The sequence below is a fragment of the Heloderma suspectum genome, chromosome 1 (genome assembly GCF_057233095.1).
Source record: "Heloderma suspectum isolate Gila_16-S chromosome 1, 16-S_ref, whole genome shotgun sequence".
Lineage (NCBI taxonomy): Eukaryota > Metazoa > Chordata > Lepidosauria > Squamata > Helodermatidae > Heloderma > Heloderma suspectum.
In genome coordinates this window covers 261,938,512-261,954,559 of record NC_139458.1, presented here as the reverse complement: position 1 = coordinate 261,954,559, position 16,048 = coordinate 261,938,512, and the positions used below count along the sequence as shown (strand labels likewise).

The following is a 16,048-nucleotide window of genomic DNA, read 5'->3' as shown; positions in this document are numbered from 1 at the left end:
CCAAAGTATAATTAAATGGAGGAGCAGGGAATCCTATCATATCTGTGGTTAAGCTGAAAATCAAATAAAAAACTACACACAGCATAGGACTGTGACAGCTGCTTCAGCTGTTCCGTAAGAAGTTGTGGGGGAAAACATAAGCGAGGATGATTTATGCTTCTGCTTTCCCCTCTTCTACTGTAACCTGGGAATTTACAGATGCTGCCCACAGTGAAATGCATAGCTCTAGATACCATATATGACGCAGGGCTCCTTCACACTGAGCTTTTATCCTGCAATTGAGATTGCTCCCTCCAGGAAGTTTGCAGGTTCTTTACATGATGCCGTGATCATTCAGGGCATCTCCTGCATTAAATGCCCTTTGTTCTGTTTTTAAATAGATCGCAGATAACGAGCTAGCAACTTACCCCGTTGTGTTCCGCTTCTGTTTCCTCCATGAAAAGAGTAAAAGCGGCAAGAAGAGGAGTGAGATCAATGAAAGAGAATGGACGACTCAGATACGGGGAGAAGGAGGGGGAAAGGAAGCACCTGAAAAAGGGAGGCATTGTGATCCAGCATTGAAAATAGAAGCAGAGAGCCCTGTTTTAAATGCAGGATTTTAGGCTGGTGTAGAGATGCCCTCAGCGAGATCGCAACACAGAGGAGATCCACATCAGAAAGAGGAAGAATGAGAGTCCATTTTTCAAGATCACCTCCTGCTGTGGTAGCTGCTGCTCCCTCCAGTAGCTACTATCACTAGCCAGGACTGGGCATTTGCAAGGGCATCCTGAAGTCCAACACATACACTGGATGCTGCAACCAAAAAACAGCCATGCATGAGCAGCCCTCAGTTGTAAGACACTACAAACCTCTTCATAATTGCTGCATAGGCTGTTGCTTCTGGGCCCTTCCACAATGTCAAAGCAACGTGGATATGACTTTCACAAATGCAAAACCATGAGACTCGGCTGGCACATTCATGTGTCATTTTCATCCCATTCTAAGCTTCAGTAAGGTGAACTGCATCAACCTGCCTGATCTTCCGGGACAGCCAACTGTTTGTGCCAGGGCTAGGCAACCTGGTGCCTGACCTTCCGGGACAGCCAACTGTTTGTGCCAGGGCTAGGCAACCTGGTGCCTGACCTTCCAGGACAGCCAACTGTTTGTGCCAGGGCTAGGCAACCTGGTGCCTGCCAATGTTTTCAGGTGGAACTCCCATAATCCCTGACCATTGGCCATGCCAGCTGGGGCTGATGGGAGTTGAAGCCCAAAACAGCTTGGGGGCACCAGGTCGCCTACCCGTGATTTGTGCCATCACAGCTAAGCTGGATTCCCAAGGACAGGCACATAAGGTTTGTTAACGAACCCAGCATGGACAAAGCACATGTCCATCCAAGAGTCGCAGCCTACTTTCAAACATGAGTTCAGACCTCTCCCTACTCCCTCCCTCCTTTCTCCCTGTTTCAGGGGAAAGGAGAAAGAGGGTGAGGGGGGAAGCCTCTCTTATTGGTTGAGCAGCCCCTGCCAGGCACATACCGTTCACTCCAACCCCCACCAGGAAGTAGGTTCTATGAAGCAATTTTTACGGTGCGGAGAACCTTCTCATGGAGCCCTGCATGAGCCAAAGCACAGCAAAGCTGATTCCTTTAAAAAAAATCCGGTACTTCTCCATTCGCTTCTCCTTCCATTGTCATGGAGACGCTGCCGTTGTCACTCTTAAATATGCCGCTGTTATTAAGTCAGGGGCAGGGGCCGCAACGATGACATTCCTCTTTTCGCCTCCTTGTGCCTGTCGGGGGGGGGGGGTCCATTCACATTCCTCCCCCTCCCTCCTTGCCCTTCCTACAGGAAATACTGGCTTAGCCCCTTTACGAACCACACAGAGTTCCTGTGCAAGGACACAATGCTGATGGGGGGTGGTAGTGGTGGCAGGGGTGCTCCCAATCCCCAGCTGAGCTCCTTCCCTTCTGCCACGCCTGCTACCATTGTTGGAGAAGAGGCAGTGCTTGGTGAGGGAGTCACACTGAGGGGAACAGGGAAGGGATGGGAAGATGCTGCCTCTGCTTCTCCCCCCCTCCCCGCCTCATATAGGGAGAGAAAGGAGATGTTATGCCTCAGCTGCTTCTCTCTCAGCAGCAGCTGAAGGGAGCTGGCCATCCTGTTTTCCTACTACCCAGTTGTGTCGTAGTCTGCTTTGAAGTGCAGGCTTCATCGTGACAGCCTCCATAGCCAAACACCCACACACACACACACCCAAGGGGAGTCCAAAAATTCGGGCAGCTGGGTCGGTCCATGTCAACAAACCAGTTCTGGCTGCTTTATTTCGAGCAGGTCTTTTGTAAAGCTATCAGGTCTTAATTGCCCTTTCAAGACCAGGCCACACCAAAATACTTTGCCTTACACCAGGGAAAAGTATTTCTCTGGTTAAAAAATGAATAAAAAGGAAAAAAAACCTGAGGGGAAAACAAAGGAGGATTACAAATGGAAGATGGGTACTTCCAGAGGAGGCTTTTATTGTGCAATTGCACTCCCTCTTCCATGGAATTTTGGGCATAGAGTGTGTGTCCAGATGTCATTTTCCATTTGCAGTCGTCTAGCATCTTCCACTGCACATGGATCTCTTAATTAAATCTAAGCCTGTTTTTAATGCTTTTCCAATATCTGCATTTATGTACACAGTCATTTAATCTATACAAAGACACAGGCAGTTTCTTTATACAACAATTACAACATTTGTGGTATACAAGTGAGATTGGGCCTCCCCTCCCCTGCTTCCACTGCACATCTGACCCATTTCAACTGTACTATAATGTTTAAGAAGCTTGACATGACATTTTATATTTTATATAACTTGAGCCCATTCTTCCGTGTCCTGCACTCTGGGATGATTGAGAAGAGATGCTGGCCTTCCTCTCTGTGACAACCTTTCAAGTACTTGAAGAGTGCTATTGTATCTCCCCTCAGTCTTCTCTTCTCAAGGCTAAACGTGCCCAGTTCTTTCAGTCTCTCCTCATAGGGCTTTGTTTCCAGTCCCGTGATCATCTTTGGTGCCCTCCTCTGAACCCTCTCCAGCTTGTCTGCATCCTTCTTAAAATGTGATGCCCAGAACTGGACACAGTACTCCAGATGAGGCCTAACCAGTGCTGAGTAGAGGGGAACTAGTACGTCCTGGGATTTGGAAGCTAAGCTTCTATTAATGTAGCCCAAAAGAGCATTTGCCTTTTTTGCAGCCACATCACATGGTTGGCTCATATTCCATTTGTGATCGACAACAATTCCAAGATCCTTCTCGCTTGTAGTGTTGTTGAGCCACATATCCCCCATCTTGTAACTGTGCATTTGGTTTCTTTTTCCTAGGTGCAGAACTTGGCATTTGTCCCTATTAAATGTCATTCTGTTGTTTTCTGCCCAGCGCTCCAGTCTACCCAGATCACTTTGAATTTTGTTTCTGTCTTCCAAGGTATTAGCTATCCTGCCCAATTTTGTGTCATCTGCAAATCTGATCAGCATTCCCTGCACCGCCTCCTCCAAGTCATTAATAAAAATGTTGAAGAGCACTGGGCCCAGGACTGAGCCCTGCAGTACCCCACTCGTTACCTCTCCCCAGTTTGAGAAGGTCCCACTGATAAGCACCTTTTGTGTCCGATTCTGTAGCCAACTGTGGATCCACCGGATCGTTGTTTCATCTAGCCCACTTTGAGCTACTTTGCTCATCAGGAGATCTTGGGGCACTTTGTCGAAGAAGAAAAGAAGCAAACAATCCCAGTATTGTTGCCTTACAAGCATACCAGGAAGTTGTCATTTCTGCTGTCTTGAAAAAGTAGTCATTTCATCACATCAATCCACAAAGATATAAACATGCATCATTCTAGGAAATAAGCCTTAAGTCCAAAAAGTACAATCAATGCAACTTCAAAATAAAAAATACCCAGATGTAATATATAAATTCATGCTTCTTGAAATGGTTATAAAGATAAAACCAGCAATCTTTCTTATATAACTTTGTAGACCAAAGTTGTCACCCCATTCACTTAGTCCTTCAAAATGTTTTAGACAAACTAAAGAAAAGGTAAATTCCAACACTAACTCTCCCCATCCAGAAAAGAATGAGGATCTTTTTGTACTATAACAGAGGTCAAGGCTAGAGTTTTAGCATGAGCCAAGGCCAAGAACATCTTTCAAAAGCATATTTTGTGCCTGCCCAACAGCTCAAGTATCTGCTAAGACTGTTTTTATCTTTGGACTTACATTACCTGGAAGGAAAGTGCCTCTGAGCATATAGACAGCACTTATCCAATCTATTAGAGGGCACAGAATAACAGTCTGTTATAAGCCAGGAACAAGAGCAGAAAAGTTTTCAGTTGTTAAGGACTACCTTTTAAAAATAGGGTACTTGGCCCCTAAATGTATCGGAAACATTTTAAAGTGAAAAGACCAGGACATTAAATACATATACCTATTTGCATCATAGCTGGGGATTTCTTTGTATGACAGTCATTTACTTGTGCTGCTGACTGTACCCTCATTCTCGTCTGCCTCATGTTTTACCATTTCAACAGGGAAATCAATAGCTGTTTGAGAAAGCATTTTAAGTGGAAGTGTGTGCATGGCAGTGCAAGTTTCTCAGTTTGGGTGCATGTACTGGAAAGCTGATACACGCTATGACATATACCCTGGGCACAAAAGATCCTTTTGCCACCATTCAAATAAATACACTCTTCCCATCTTTCATATTGATTTCCATGTCAGAAAAAGTAACATGTAAAACCGATCTCACAAATCCCTCAATGGAGTTTGCTAGTCATATACAGTGTGTGCAATCATGTGCTCACATAGAGTATATGACCACCGAATGCCATTATTACTTCTATTGTACATCACTTTTCTAATAGTTTTGTGGCTCTGTTTCTGTGACTTAATCCTCTTCAGCGGCATAGTGTTGCCTGGAACAGCAATATATGCAGCAGCTGCAGAAGATCAGCAAAAGCAGCACAATGTGGCTGATAATGAGCACTCCAACAGCAAAAATGTACAGGATTTTATCACAATAATCCTGGGGGTGATGGAAAGGTGGGATGAAATTAGGCAGGTAGACTGAAAATACCCAGTAGTTCCCCAGGATGAACCAGAGGAAGAGGAAGAGGCTGAGTGTAAGATGAATGTAATATTTGTGAGCGTTCTGCCTCCATGGATATTCATCATCGTCGTCGTCATCGATCATGACTGATTTGGAAAGCAGGTGTCTCATCCTTGTGGAGTCAAAGAGCAGAAGAGCTACCTATACATTGTACAAAAGGAAGAACCAAAAAAAGAAAAAAAGACGATCAATCAACAAATTGCAGGTTTGGCGCCTCAGTAACAAATACTTACAGTCTTGGCTGAATTATAATTGCACTCACTTCAACATAAAAAGGAGAATTCAGTAGGATCTGCTCAGTATGCCAGGATTAATGAGAAAATTATAGGGATGGGAAGTACTTGAAAGCCCACTGGGAAGGATTTTTGCAGGTGTCCTTTCAGTGGCACTGCAGGTGAATGGCAGCGGCTATTCTGTCACCAGCAATTATGCAGCTTCAGTGACTCAACCACAGGGGCTGATTTTAAGTGTCTCCTCTGGTTCCATGCCCGCAACCCAGTAGCTTGGCTTATTTAAACATTACCTCAGCCACGTGAGGCTGCTTATGGATAAGAAGTTGCCATGCAGTTATGTGTAAAGGTGCCTCAGTCACCCTTAAAAGCGGAAAGTAGCAACAACTATGGTGTTCCCTGCTAAACATACCTGCAGGCCAGAATATATATTTTTGCTTATTCTAATTTTTTCTGGCAGAGCTTTGGTGCTTTTAACAGTTTCCATTAACCATGCAGAAAATTTAGTAGGTGAAAGTCTTCCCTAGTATTCACCGCATCTCCATGCCACGAAAACGTCACCTACTAGATTTCTCCCTGTGATGTAGCACAGGTGCCTTGCCAGAAAAAGAGTCAGCAACCCTCATTATGAAGTAAATAAACAACACCCCTACAGTGGAGGCTGGTGGCTCCTATTTCAGTGGGGCAATAAATCCGCTCTGGGTTTCAGTCAGAACCAGCTAGAACTCCAAAGGAGCTATCCAAAGTGCTGAACCCTACCCCCCAAATGGGTTCAGCACCTTGGATAGCTCCTTTGGAGTTCTGACTGGTTCTGACTGAAACCCAGAGTGCATTCACTCCCCCACTAAAATAGGAGCCAGCAGCCTCCATTGCCCCGCCCCCAACCCCTAAAAGCAACTATTAGTCTTTTCTGAGGAAACATTTCTTCCAAAACTCAAATATGGGTTAGGCTCCAAGAATGAAAGGAAGATCAATCCATTCAGCTTGCCAAATAAAACCTGCACCTCCATTTTAGCAGTGCAGGCAAAGGTTAAGCAGGGCTTCCAGGGTGGCCAGTCTCCACACTGAACAGCGCAGCTCCTTTGTGCAGGAGGGTGATATCTGGCAGGTTTGCCTTCTCCTGCACTGCGGTAGTCTACCTGCCACACAACCTTTACCCACTGCACATGGGAGACCCCCCTCAAGCGGGAGTTGGCAGCCCTGGCGGCACTTGACGAAATTGTTTCTTAAAAGAGGCTACACCAGGTGCACAAAACAAGCACCCAGGTTACATTCAATATAGAATCTCATCCTGGATTAAAGCTTCACTTCCGTGGCATAAACTCACAAATATAATCATCAGGTGTGTGTTTTACCCCCATATCCTGTATGAACAAATTGCATTCCAAACATACTTAGTCACAAATCTTTTCACAGGAAAAGTTGTCAGATGAACTGCCAACCACACCACCCACAAGAAGATATAAGGGAATTAGTGGTTGGACTGGACAGTCATCAAAGAACTTCATGCCTGAGGAACAAAACAAAAAGTAATTTGGTTAATGTTTCAGGGGGCACTGGCTGGCTAACGGGCAAAAGGAAAGATGTAGTGGGAAAGGGGGCAGGGCCAGAAAATACCCCAAATACAAGCATACTGTATCTTAAAGTTCTTACTGCCAGTAGCTAAACTTTCGGAGAGGCATTTCAATGTTTCAGAATGTGGGGAAAAAACTGCACAAAAGCCAGGAAACCACCAAACAATTGGTGGTTAGGGGAAAGGGTGTGGATATGCATATGCACTAACCGCCATTTTGCATTATAAACCATAAACACACAAGGCCTAATATATATATATGACCAATAGTGAGGACTCTCTGTTCTCTGCTGAAGGGAGGATCACCCCAATATATAGTCCTATCTGACCATGGGCCTGCTTAAATATTAGTTAAAAGCTCTCTCAGCAACTGAGCTAATGGTTCAATTCAATCAATTGAAGCAAGAGTTCTTGCAGCCAATAGCAGTGCCAGAGATGTTTAAATGACTGCAGTCTGAGTTTATCTCATGTTTTCTTTTGTTTCATTTACCTGGTTTACAATGCAATCCTGTATATGTCAACTCAGAATTAAGCTCCATTGAGTTCAATGGGACTTCATCCTAGGCAAGTGTGTATAGGATGGCAGCTTTCATGAGTAAATTTGTCACTATATTTCTGCAGATCTACAAGTTTTTTTGCTTTAATTTGATACCTTGTTCATATCCATATGACTACAAATGTGCCCTTGAAGGATAACCAAAGCTGGTTTTGACTTTGCAAAAAAATTAGATAGAAAGATAGGTATTTCAGCTTGTATCTTTGGGGAGCTAAATTAATTTCTGTGGTAAACAACTCACCTGTAAAAGCCATGGACAGTGGTAATGCTAAGAAAGCAAGAAGTCCAAAAATATAGGAAGCTGTAAGGAAAGAAATGTTGAGTTAAAGCACCTGTGACAATTCAAAAACTAAAGCATCCTACCACATGCTCTCTCCCCTACATATTCAAACTGCATGAGCTGGATAACACATGTACAAGGATGGACACCAATACTGTTTGCTTTCACATTGACCTGCTAGTCTGGAATTGCCATCCTGTGTTCACCTGTGGATTTTTAGGGAGAATCCAGGCAACGTCATTGCAAATCACTGCAATCTAGTGTGTTCTGGGCTAGTCATACATTTTATTTCTAGACCTGATTTGTGACGATTGCAGTGACAGCATATCCAGTGTGGACTACCAAACAATATTGAGACTTCTGAGGGCTGCTATGGCTTTAATTAGAAGCTTCCTCCTTTGGAATATATAGGTTTCTCTCCCTCTAATTGCTTCCTGCTCAGGGCAGCCATCACTATTAGGAAATGAATTAATCGTTCCATTGATCAGCTCCTTCTGTGTGTGTGTGTGTGTGTGTGTGTTTGTGTGTTTCAATTACTGGTTTCTTTTTCTTTCATAGCACAGTAGGGTTCCTGCACAATAAAATAAAGACAATAGGCCATCCCCACCAGAACAAGAACTGATTAACAACAAGGCCGTTAAGGGACAATTTATCCATTATTTTCCTGTAATGCTGGCCACACTCAATGGGACCTACTTCTGAGTAGACATGTATAGGATTGTGCTGTAAGAGGGCTAATATGCACTTCTAAAATTAACATGTGATTATAGCACTGCAGATTCCTCAGTACGATTCCTAGCAGGCAACCTACCATTGCTGGCAATTTTTGAGATGCATTGGTGACATGCCTTCTCTAAGCCTCCAGTCATTGCCAATGACAACGTTTTGTAGCCTTTGGGAAAATAAGAAATAAAGGGTTGGCATTTAAATGAAAGGAACACTCACTCTCCTGAATTGCACCAACCAACCAAACGAACAGCATCTCTGGTTGAAGATATGACACCATCAAAGCCCCTTTTTACTGGATGGGACTTTGGACAATGCAACGTCTTTTGCAGGTTACAACCATTGCTAGCCATGAAACCAAAGTGACCTGAACAGGAAGTCAAAGTCTCCGGTTCTAAAGCATAAAGTGCTTATTTTAAAAGAAAGGATATAGTAATTGCATAGAAAGTTTTAAAATATACAAAAAATTAATATTCTAGCTTGACAGCTAAACATCAGCCTAGGGAATACTGGGAGCTTTGCTGCATGAGGCCATTAATCGGCTGCATCTACTTTCAGTTTCATCACAGCATTGAGATCAAAGCACTACACGAGGGCTGTTTCCTTTCCTGCTTTTTGGCTACATAACCTCTAGCTGGCACTGTGGTCTAGCAGAATAGTGCAAATTCACAAGTGGAAACACCATTTTCTTTCACCATCAGAAATAATACCTCATTTTCCCTGCTCTAAAAAAACTCCCTGAAAGTACTGTTTATAAACAGAAGTGAAGCTGGAGGGTCACGATGTCGTCTAAAGTACCCGTAAACAACTGTGAGTAGGGAATGACAAGCACACAATAAATGTTCTGGGGCAGGTTTCACTTGACTTCAAATCATCAGAAAAAGTCAGATCCCCGTGAGCTTTTCTACATGCTGCTTCCACTTGTGTATTGAACTACTTTTCTATACCACACTGCCACCTAGTGCAAAGGTCCCCAACATGGCACCCAGGGGCACCTCCAATGGCACTCATGAATGGGTCCCCAACATGGTGGCCGAGGGCTCCCGAAAATATTTTTTTTAATTGAAATTTTGTTTAGCATTTTTTCCATTTTTAATATATACATACATGGATTTGTATGAAATACATACAGTTTTCTAGCAATTATATATGGGGTTCAACAAAAATGAACCAAATATCCAAATAGGCATCCATCTGAATGTGGCATCTATATGCCACCCGTTCAAATACTGAAAGTGTTGCAAGGTCCTCAATCCATTGCATTATAGGAGGTGAATGTTTATCCTTCCAATGTTGTAATATCAGTCTTCTAGCTGTCAAAAGGGTGCAGAGAATCCATTTTACATTGACCATTTGTTAATTTTCATGAAGCACATAAATAATTTAAAAGGGTGTGTACATCAGAAAATACTAAAGACTGTTCCAGTACAAAATTTATCTGTGTAATAACCTTCTCCCCAAAAGAAGCAACTACTGGACATTGCCAAAACATATGTTTAAAAGAAGCATTAGCTGCATTGCACCACCAGCAATTAGGCAAATTAGACAATCCCTTATTGAAGAGACATTGTGGTGTCCAATAGAAATGGAACAATTGTTTTTGCTGAATAAAACACAGTTTAAGATCCACAGAAGCGACAGGTGGATGCCAAAGTGACGATCCACTAATTAGGCATTTTGTGGTGCTACCCACAGCATGGTCTCAAATTCCCAAATGTGCTCACAGGTCCAAAAAGGTTGGGAACCTGTGACCTACAGATTATGTAGCAGAAAAGCAGGAAAGGAAACGCTCTTCATGTAGTGCTCAGATCTCCATTCTGTGATGAAACTGACAGTAGTTGCAGTAAATTAACAGCCCCATGTAGAAAAGCCCCATGTTTAAAAGGGAGACACAGCCTTCGTCACACGGCTAGTGCCCTCAGCTCACACACTCCCACAAATGTCATATTAAAAGGCCCAGAGAAATAACTGAGAAGGTGTCTGAAGTGGAAGTAAGAACACAAAGACGCATAGAGCTAGACAAAGGGACGATGGAGGTCATCTAGTTCAACCCCCTGCTCAGTGAAAGATCTGCAGTTCAGGGTGCAGCAACAGCATCCCTGATACAAGGCAGTGCAGATGATGCTTAAACAGAAGACTTCTTCCCCTCAGAAAAAAAAGCCCTTTTCCATTTAGTCCATTTGCATTCTTCCCCGGGATGCCTTTGAATAGCTTGTCAAGAGCAGGTCAGATTCCAAGAGAGAAACCCAGAAAGTCACTCTAACACGCATACTGTTCATAGACCTGTCACACAAAGCAAGAAGCCATCAATTCCTTTATTCCAGCCTTTCAATATATGGATCACAAAGCATGCTGTAATGCAGGGGCTGGGGAACTGCATTCCCCCACCCCGCCCCCAAAGCTACGCTCCTGCCTCCACCACACCTTGAAACTGGCCCCTTTTCCCACTGGCTCCTGCTGCACCATTCAACAGCAACCCACAGCATTTCACACGTCAAGGGAACGCTATTTCTCGGTTGCCACAGTGATGCTGAATTTCGGTGGTGCAGCGGCATCAGCGGGGCACAAGAGGCTGCAAAAAGACTAGGGGGCGCTGCGTGTCGCCTCCCCATGCCCTCCTGTGTCAGATTTCTATAATTAGGATGCAGAGGGGCAGATTGCAATTGCTCCAGAGAATATTTAACAGTATTTACTGAACTTTAGGATTTGGGGTAAATGGCCATATTAATGAAACATCAAATAGAATGATATAAACTAAATTATGAGCAACTCTAACTTTAAACCACAGTTTACTACGATGCATGGTGGCACTGTTGGTAGACTGGCAACAGGTGCTTGCTGCAGTTCCTTCAGTCCGTTGTTGCTGACTTCTGCTGTGAAGGTTCACTCTTCCTCTCAGGCAGAAGCCTGCTCTTGTCGTCTTCTTTGGCTTCTTCACCACATTGCTGCCTTCCCTGAACAGCTGTGCTCCTTCACTCTGCTGCTGTCTCTTGTTCTTTCTCTCCAGCCTTCCTTCCCTCTCTTTTCCTCCTTCCCCCCCAACAGTCGCTTCCCTTTCATTCCTCCTCTCCTCTCAGTCCATTCTGCGCCCCTCCCACTTCACCCAGGTCACGCCCCAAGCCCTCAAGGTGTGGGGGGGGACCTCTTTCAGGCCAAGTCAGTTTAGGAGAAGCTCTGGGGAGGGGGAGGGGCACATTCCATTAGTAGGCAGGGCTAAAGTCAAAAGGGGTGGGCCTAAAATACCCCCCCCCTAAATAAATCTCAGCATATCATAGCTTAAAGCTCCTACTGCCAGTAACTAAGTCTTAGGAGGGGGCATTTCCACCTTTTAAAATGGAGGGAAAACCTGCACAAAAGTTGGGAAACCACCAAATGATGAGTGGATGGGAGAAAGGGGATGGGGCCAAGGGAAGGAGCCATCTGGGGAACTGCAGAGAGATTGGGACACTAGGAGGGAAGGATTTGGTCCTCAGGCTCTTGGTTCCCAGCCCCTGCTGTAAGGGGCAGGAGTTACAGTGCCTCATGGAACATTGTAAGCTGCCCTATACACCGTCAGACTATCTGCCTACTCCAATATTGTCTGCTCTGACTCTCCAGGGTCTCTGGCAAAGGTCCTTCAAATGCCTGCTCCTTTTCTGATTATTTTCCACCTGGATGTTGCCGGAGATTGAGCCTGGGATTTTCTGCATACAAAGCATGTGCTAGAACACTGAGCTCTAGTCCCTCCCCATAGTTGTGGCTTGAACCCTGGACAATGCTCACCTCACCTAATGAGCAGATGAAACCCGACCTGCAAGACTCACTTTGCTCCAAGAATTCACTCTGCAAGAAAGAGGCAACTTTAATGTATTATCCGTGGCTTTTATTGTTAACAGAGGTAAACATGAAACCATCATGGAAAAGATCTAAGGTACTCATTTACAAAATAAATAAAAGCCTACTCACTATTGTGTTAATTTCAAATATCAGTATGTTAGAATCATTTGTTTCCATTATATTCAGGAATGGAAGCAAATTCCTGAATATAATGTTTTGGGGAGGGTGTCGCACACAAACATCTGAATCACAGGGCAAACTGTCATTTCTGTTGCAAAGCCCAAGTCACTTTCGTGACCCTAACACATTTGCCAAATTGGTTTGACCAGCTTTGCAAGCTCTTGGGACCAAGAATTTCTACAGATTTTGTTTTTGGGGGTTCTCACTGAAATGTCTGCCTCTCTGAATGATGGCTGGTGGTGCCATTACCCAGGCCTACCAGCTCAAATGGTTATATCAGCCCGTTATGTTTTACCCCATATGAATTTCCATAGCACATGCTTATTCTAAATATATCTTGACTAGGATTGTGGTGCTTTTTACAAGTGGAAACGCATGGTTGTATTCAACAACCAGCAAAGAGTCCTAGTTCCACTTTCTTGGGGTGGGGGTGGGGGGCTTGAGCAAGATGCCCCCACTGGGCCACCTTCACCTTCACCTTCTCTTCGCCACTGTCAACTGTTTCTTTGCTTACCTCTTCGCAGGGTGGCCTCTTATGAATTGCTGAAAAACAGGAAATGCTTCACCAAAAAAAGAGGACAAAGCAGGCCAGCGGTTTGCAGAAAACATGCATGTGCCAACTTATATGTATAGATGCAAATTTAGAAATGCTTATTCTGATTTTAACAGAAATACAGCACATCTCAGCATAGTGCAGAAGACGGTGACCAGGTGACCTGCGTGCCTGGCTGTTCAGTCTGCTGTCCAGGTGCCAAGTGTGGAACCAACAGCTCTAGTGGTTCTTTATCTTTAAACCAGAATTAGACAGGATGGCCCTTCAAATAGAGGGTGGTCCTCTGTAAAAGAGACACATGGCCACCCCACCTCTTCGCTGGGGCCCACCCTGCACCACTGCCCAAAGGGAGAGAGCCAGGCAAATTGAGGCTTCATCCAGTGGAAGCCAGTGGCTTTGATTTCAGTGGGACTGTGAATCCATTCTGGGTTTCAGCTAGAACTCTAAAGGAGCTATCCAAGGTGCTGAACCCTATCCCCAGAATAGGTTCTGTAACTTGGATAGCTCCTTTGGAGTTCTGGCTGAAACCCAGAATGGATTTACAGCCCCACCAAATTCGGAACCACCAGCCTCCATTGGCTTCATCTCCCCCTGTTTGCTCCAGCTGCCACCCATCCGCTCAAGAGAAGGCAGGTAAACAGTCATCAACAGTGAGGAGGCGCAGGGGCAGCACTCCAGGGCTGGCAGGGGGACCCTGCTGTGAAGTGGGCCTCAGCAAGTACCCCATAATGCCAGCCCCTGATGCTGGCCCTGCTCACAGAGAGGCCCAGTTAATGGCAGTCACTCCACAATTTCAAACAACTATCTGGTGGAGAATTATTTGCTCTCCTTGCCAAAAGTAAGGAATTATTAGTTTATTCTTTCCAAGCAAATAAATAATCTCACCACATATATATTACCTTCCTACTAGGGGAAAGTAAATGCTTTCCGATGTTGCAGCGATGGTGCAGCTGACCCCACTTGGTATGGTCACAACAGGCTGAAGCAGTGTATGGTGCCAATAAAACAGTAATGTGGATGTGCTGCTAGGTGAAAATGAGCAACCCCATTCCAGCTGACAAAAAGCTCTGTGTAACTTGAAAGTTTGCATGTTTTTACATCAAGTGAATTTGATCCACAAGATATCCAGGATAGATACTGATCTACCTATTTTGTATCTGTTATTGTCAGAGGCTGACATGGGCACTCACACTCACTTCCTTTCCTCCAACGGTTAAGAACACCACACAGATTCTTTCCTGCTAGCAACCCAGCTCTTTCCTATTTGTCGCGATAACTTTCTAATGCCATCCTCTACTCACCTTGTCATGACAAAAGAAGATCTGGGAGAAGAAAACGCAGCTGCCACTCACCAAAAATGTATACTGTACGTTATGCACTGACTGGCGTCACTTATCTTTGCTTCCAGGCTCTGAAGCAAGCGAGGTTTTTCTTTCTTCTTCCTGCTGCCCTCAGTTTGTCGACCATGGCTGGCTGTCGCTGTCAGCCGCTACTTCAAAAGAGGCATCTCTCTTCTGCCGTTGCGATGGAAGCTCTTACCTTTATTCCCTGCACACTCCCACATACAGCTCCACTCCACAACCCAGCAACTGCAGGTATTCATCATGCCACCAGAGGGCATGAGAGCTTTTACGAAAAGGGATTTCATCCAGAACTCTTTTTTAACAGACTTAACTTACTACAAACACACGCACACTTCCCACCCGCCCCTATGGTAGAGTGTCACTTTGACCTCTTGCCTCTTGATGTCAGCCAACATTAAAAGGGCGATTGCTGGATATGGCTATATAATCGGTTCACACCGCTTTCCCCTTCTTTCTCTTGGCAATGCTGTCTTAGAAAGATAGAAACCTGCCTTATACCAGGTTAGACTATTTTTCCATCTAGCACAGGATTGTCTACCCAATTGTCAGCACTCTCCGCATCCTTCTAGACCAGGGGAGGGCAAGAAGTAGAAGTGTTTGGGGCTTCAATTTGCAGCATCCCTGATCATTGGCCATGCTGCCAGGAGCTCCTGGGAGTTGAAGTCCAAAACATCTGGAGATCAACTTTCTGCTCACCCCTTTTCTACACAATTATTTTTCACTGGAGATGCCAGGGATTAAACCTGGGACCGTCTTCATGCAAAGGCACGCATTCTACTACTGACTTATGGTCCTTGGTGATTCATCCAGAGCCTCTCTCATCTAGAACAATGAATGAAAACACGTCTCATGTGCTAGAGGGCAGTTCCTTCTGTGCAACTGAAACATTACATTGGACAAGAAAATATAACCAGCTGTTCTTCCTCTTACTTTGTGCCAAATCCTAGGGTTGCTTCCTGATCAGGCTTTAATTTTGCAGTCATAAAATTCATGGAATTTTATGGCATGTGTGTGTTCCAGACTACGTTGTCTTCCATTTGTAATCCTCCTGTGTTTTCCCACCATTTCTTCCATCTTTTTTCTATCCAAAGAAAATCCATTAAGGAGAAAAAGACTGGATAGCTCCACAAAATGTTTTGATTGGTAGCACTAGGAGCCCTCCATCTGAAAACACCCTTCCTAGCTCAAAAAACTCCATACCTCAGGGCTGCTCCAGGCATTTTGCTGCCTGAGGCGAAGGACAAGATGGTGCCCTCCCCCCATTACATGTACAAAAGCAAACCAGACCTTCAGCTGAATCTTCAAACACTGGCAAAACAGTGTCCTCTACCACACCTGAGGGGAACAGGCGCAAAGTTCTGTCCATCACCTTGCCATCAATCTCCACCCCTCCAGCATCTGCCACAGTGCCACCTAAGGCAGCCACCTCACTTTGTGTAATGGTAGGGCCGGGCCTGCCATACTTAAAATTAGCTATGCATGCCAGGACATTTCCCACAGTGTTCTTATATTTCATTAATTTGTATGCTTTAGTTTGGATGCAATCCTTGTTTGTTTGCAAAAAGCTCATCACATAACATAAATTTTAATGCTAGAAGAGACAGAAAAACATCTGATTCTGCCCCCCACTTTCAATCAACCAGTCAGTTCAGCA

General features: G+C 44.6%; 1 protein-coding gene across 1 annotated transcript; it reads right to left on the bottom strand.

Annotated features, from left to right (window-relative positions):
* Positions 1–4,863: 4,863 nt before the first annotated feature.
* TMEM272 (transmembrane protein 272) lies at positions 4,864–12,290 on the bottom strand. The gene is made up of 5 exons (XM_084830610.1): positions 12,244–12,290; positions 8,567–8,647; positions 7,717–7,776; positions 6,749–6,856; positions 4,864–5,253 (listed from the first exon to the last, which is right to left on the bottom strand). The coding sequence occupies exons 2-5, from the start codon at positions 8,622–8,624 to the stop codon at positions 4,895–4,897; spliced, it is 585 nt and encodes a 194-aa protein (XP_084686736.1). The 5' UTR covers positions 8,625–8,647; positions 12,244–12,290; the 3' UTR covers positions 4,864–4,894.
* Between the last annotated feature and the right edge of the window lie 3,758 nt (positions 12,291–16,048).

Bases quoted from the DNA above. Each gene is read 5' to 3' on its own strand.
- TMEM272 (XM_084830610.1), bottom strand. From the start codon at position 8,624: ATGACTGGAGGCTTAGAGAAGGCATGTCACCAATGCATCTCAAAAATT. The intron at 6,857-7,716 runs GTGAGTTGTTTA...TTTGTTCCTCAG, and splicing joins ACTGTCCATGGCTTTTACAG to GCATGAAGTTCTTTGATGAC. The intron at 5,254-6,748 runs GTGACTAAGTAT...ATGTATAGGTAG, and splicing joins CTTTTCCTGTGAAAAGATTT to CTCTTCTGCTCTTTGACTCC.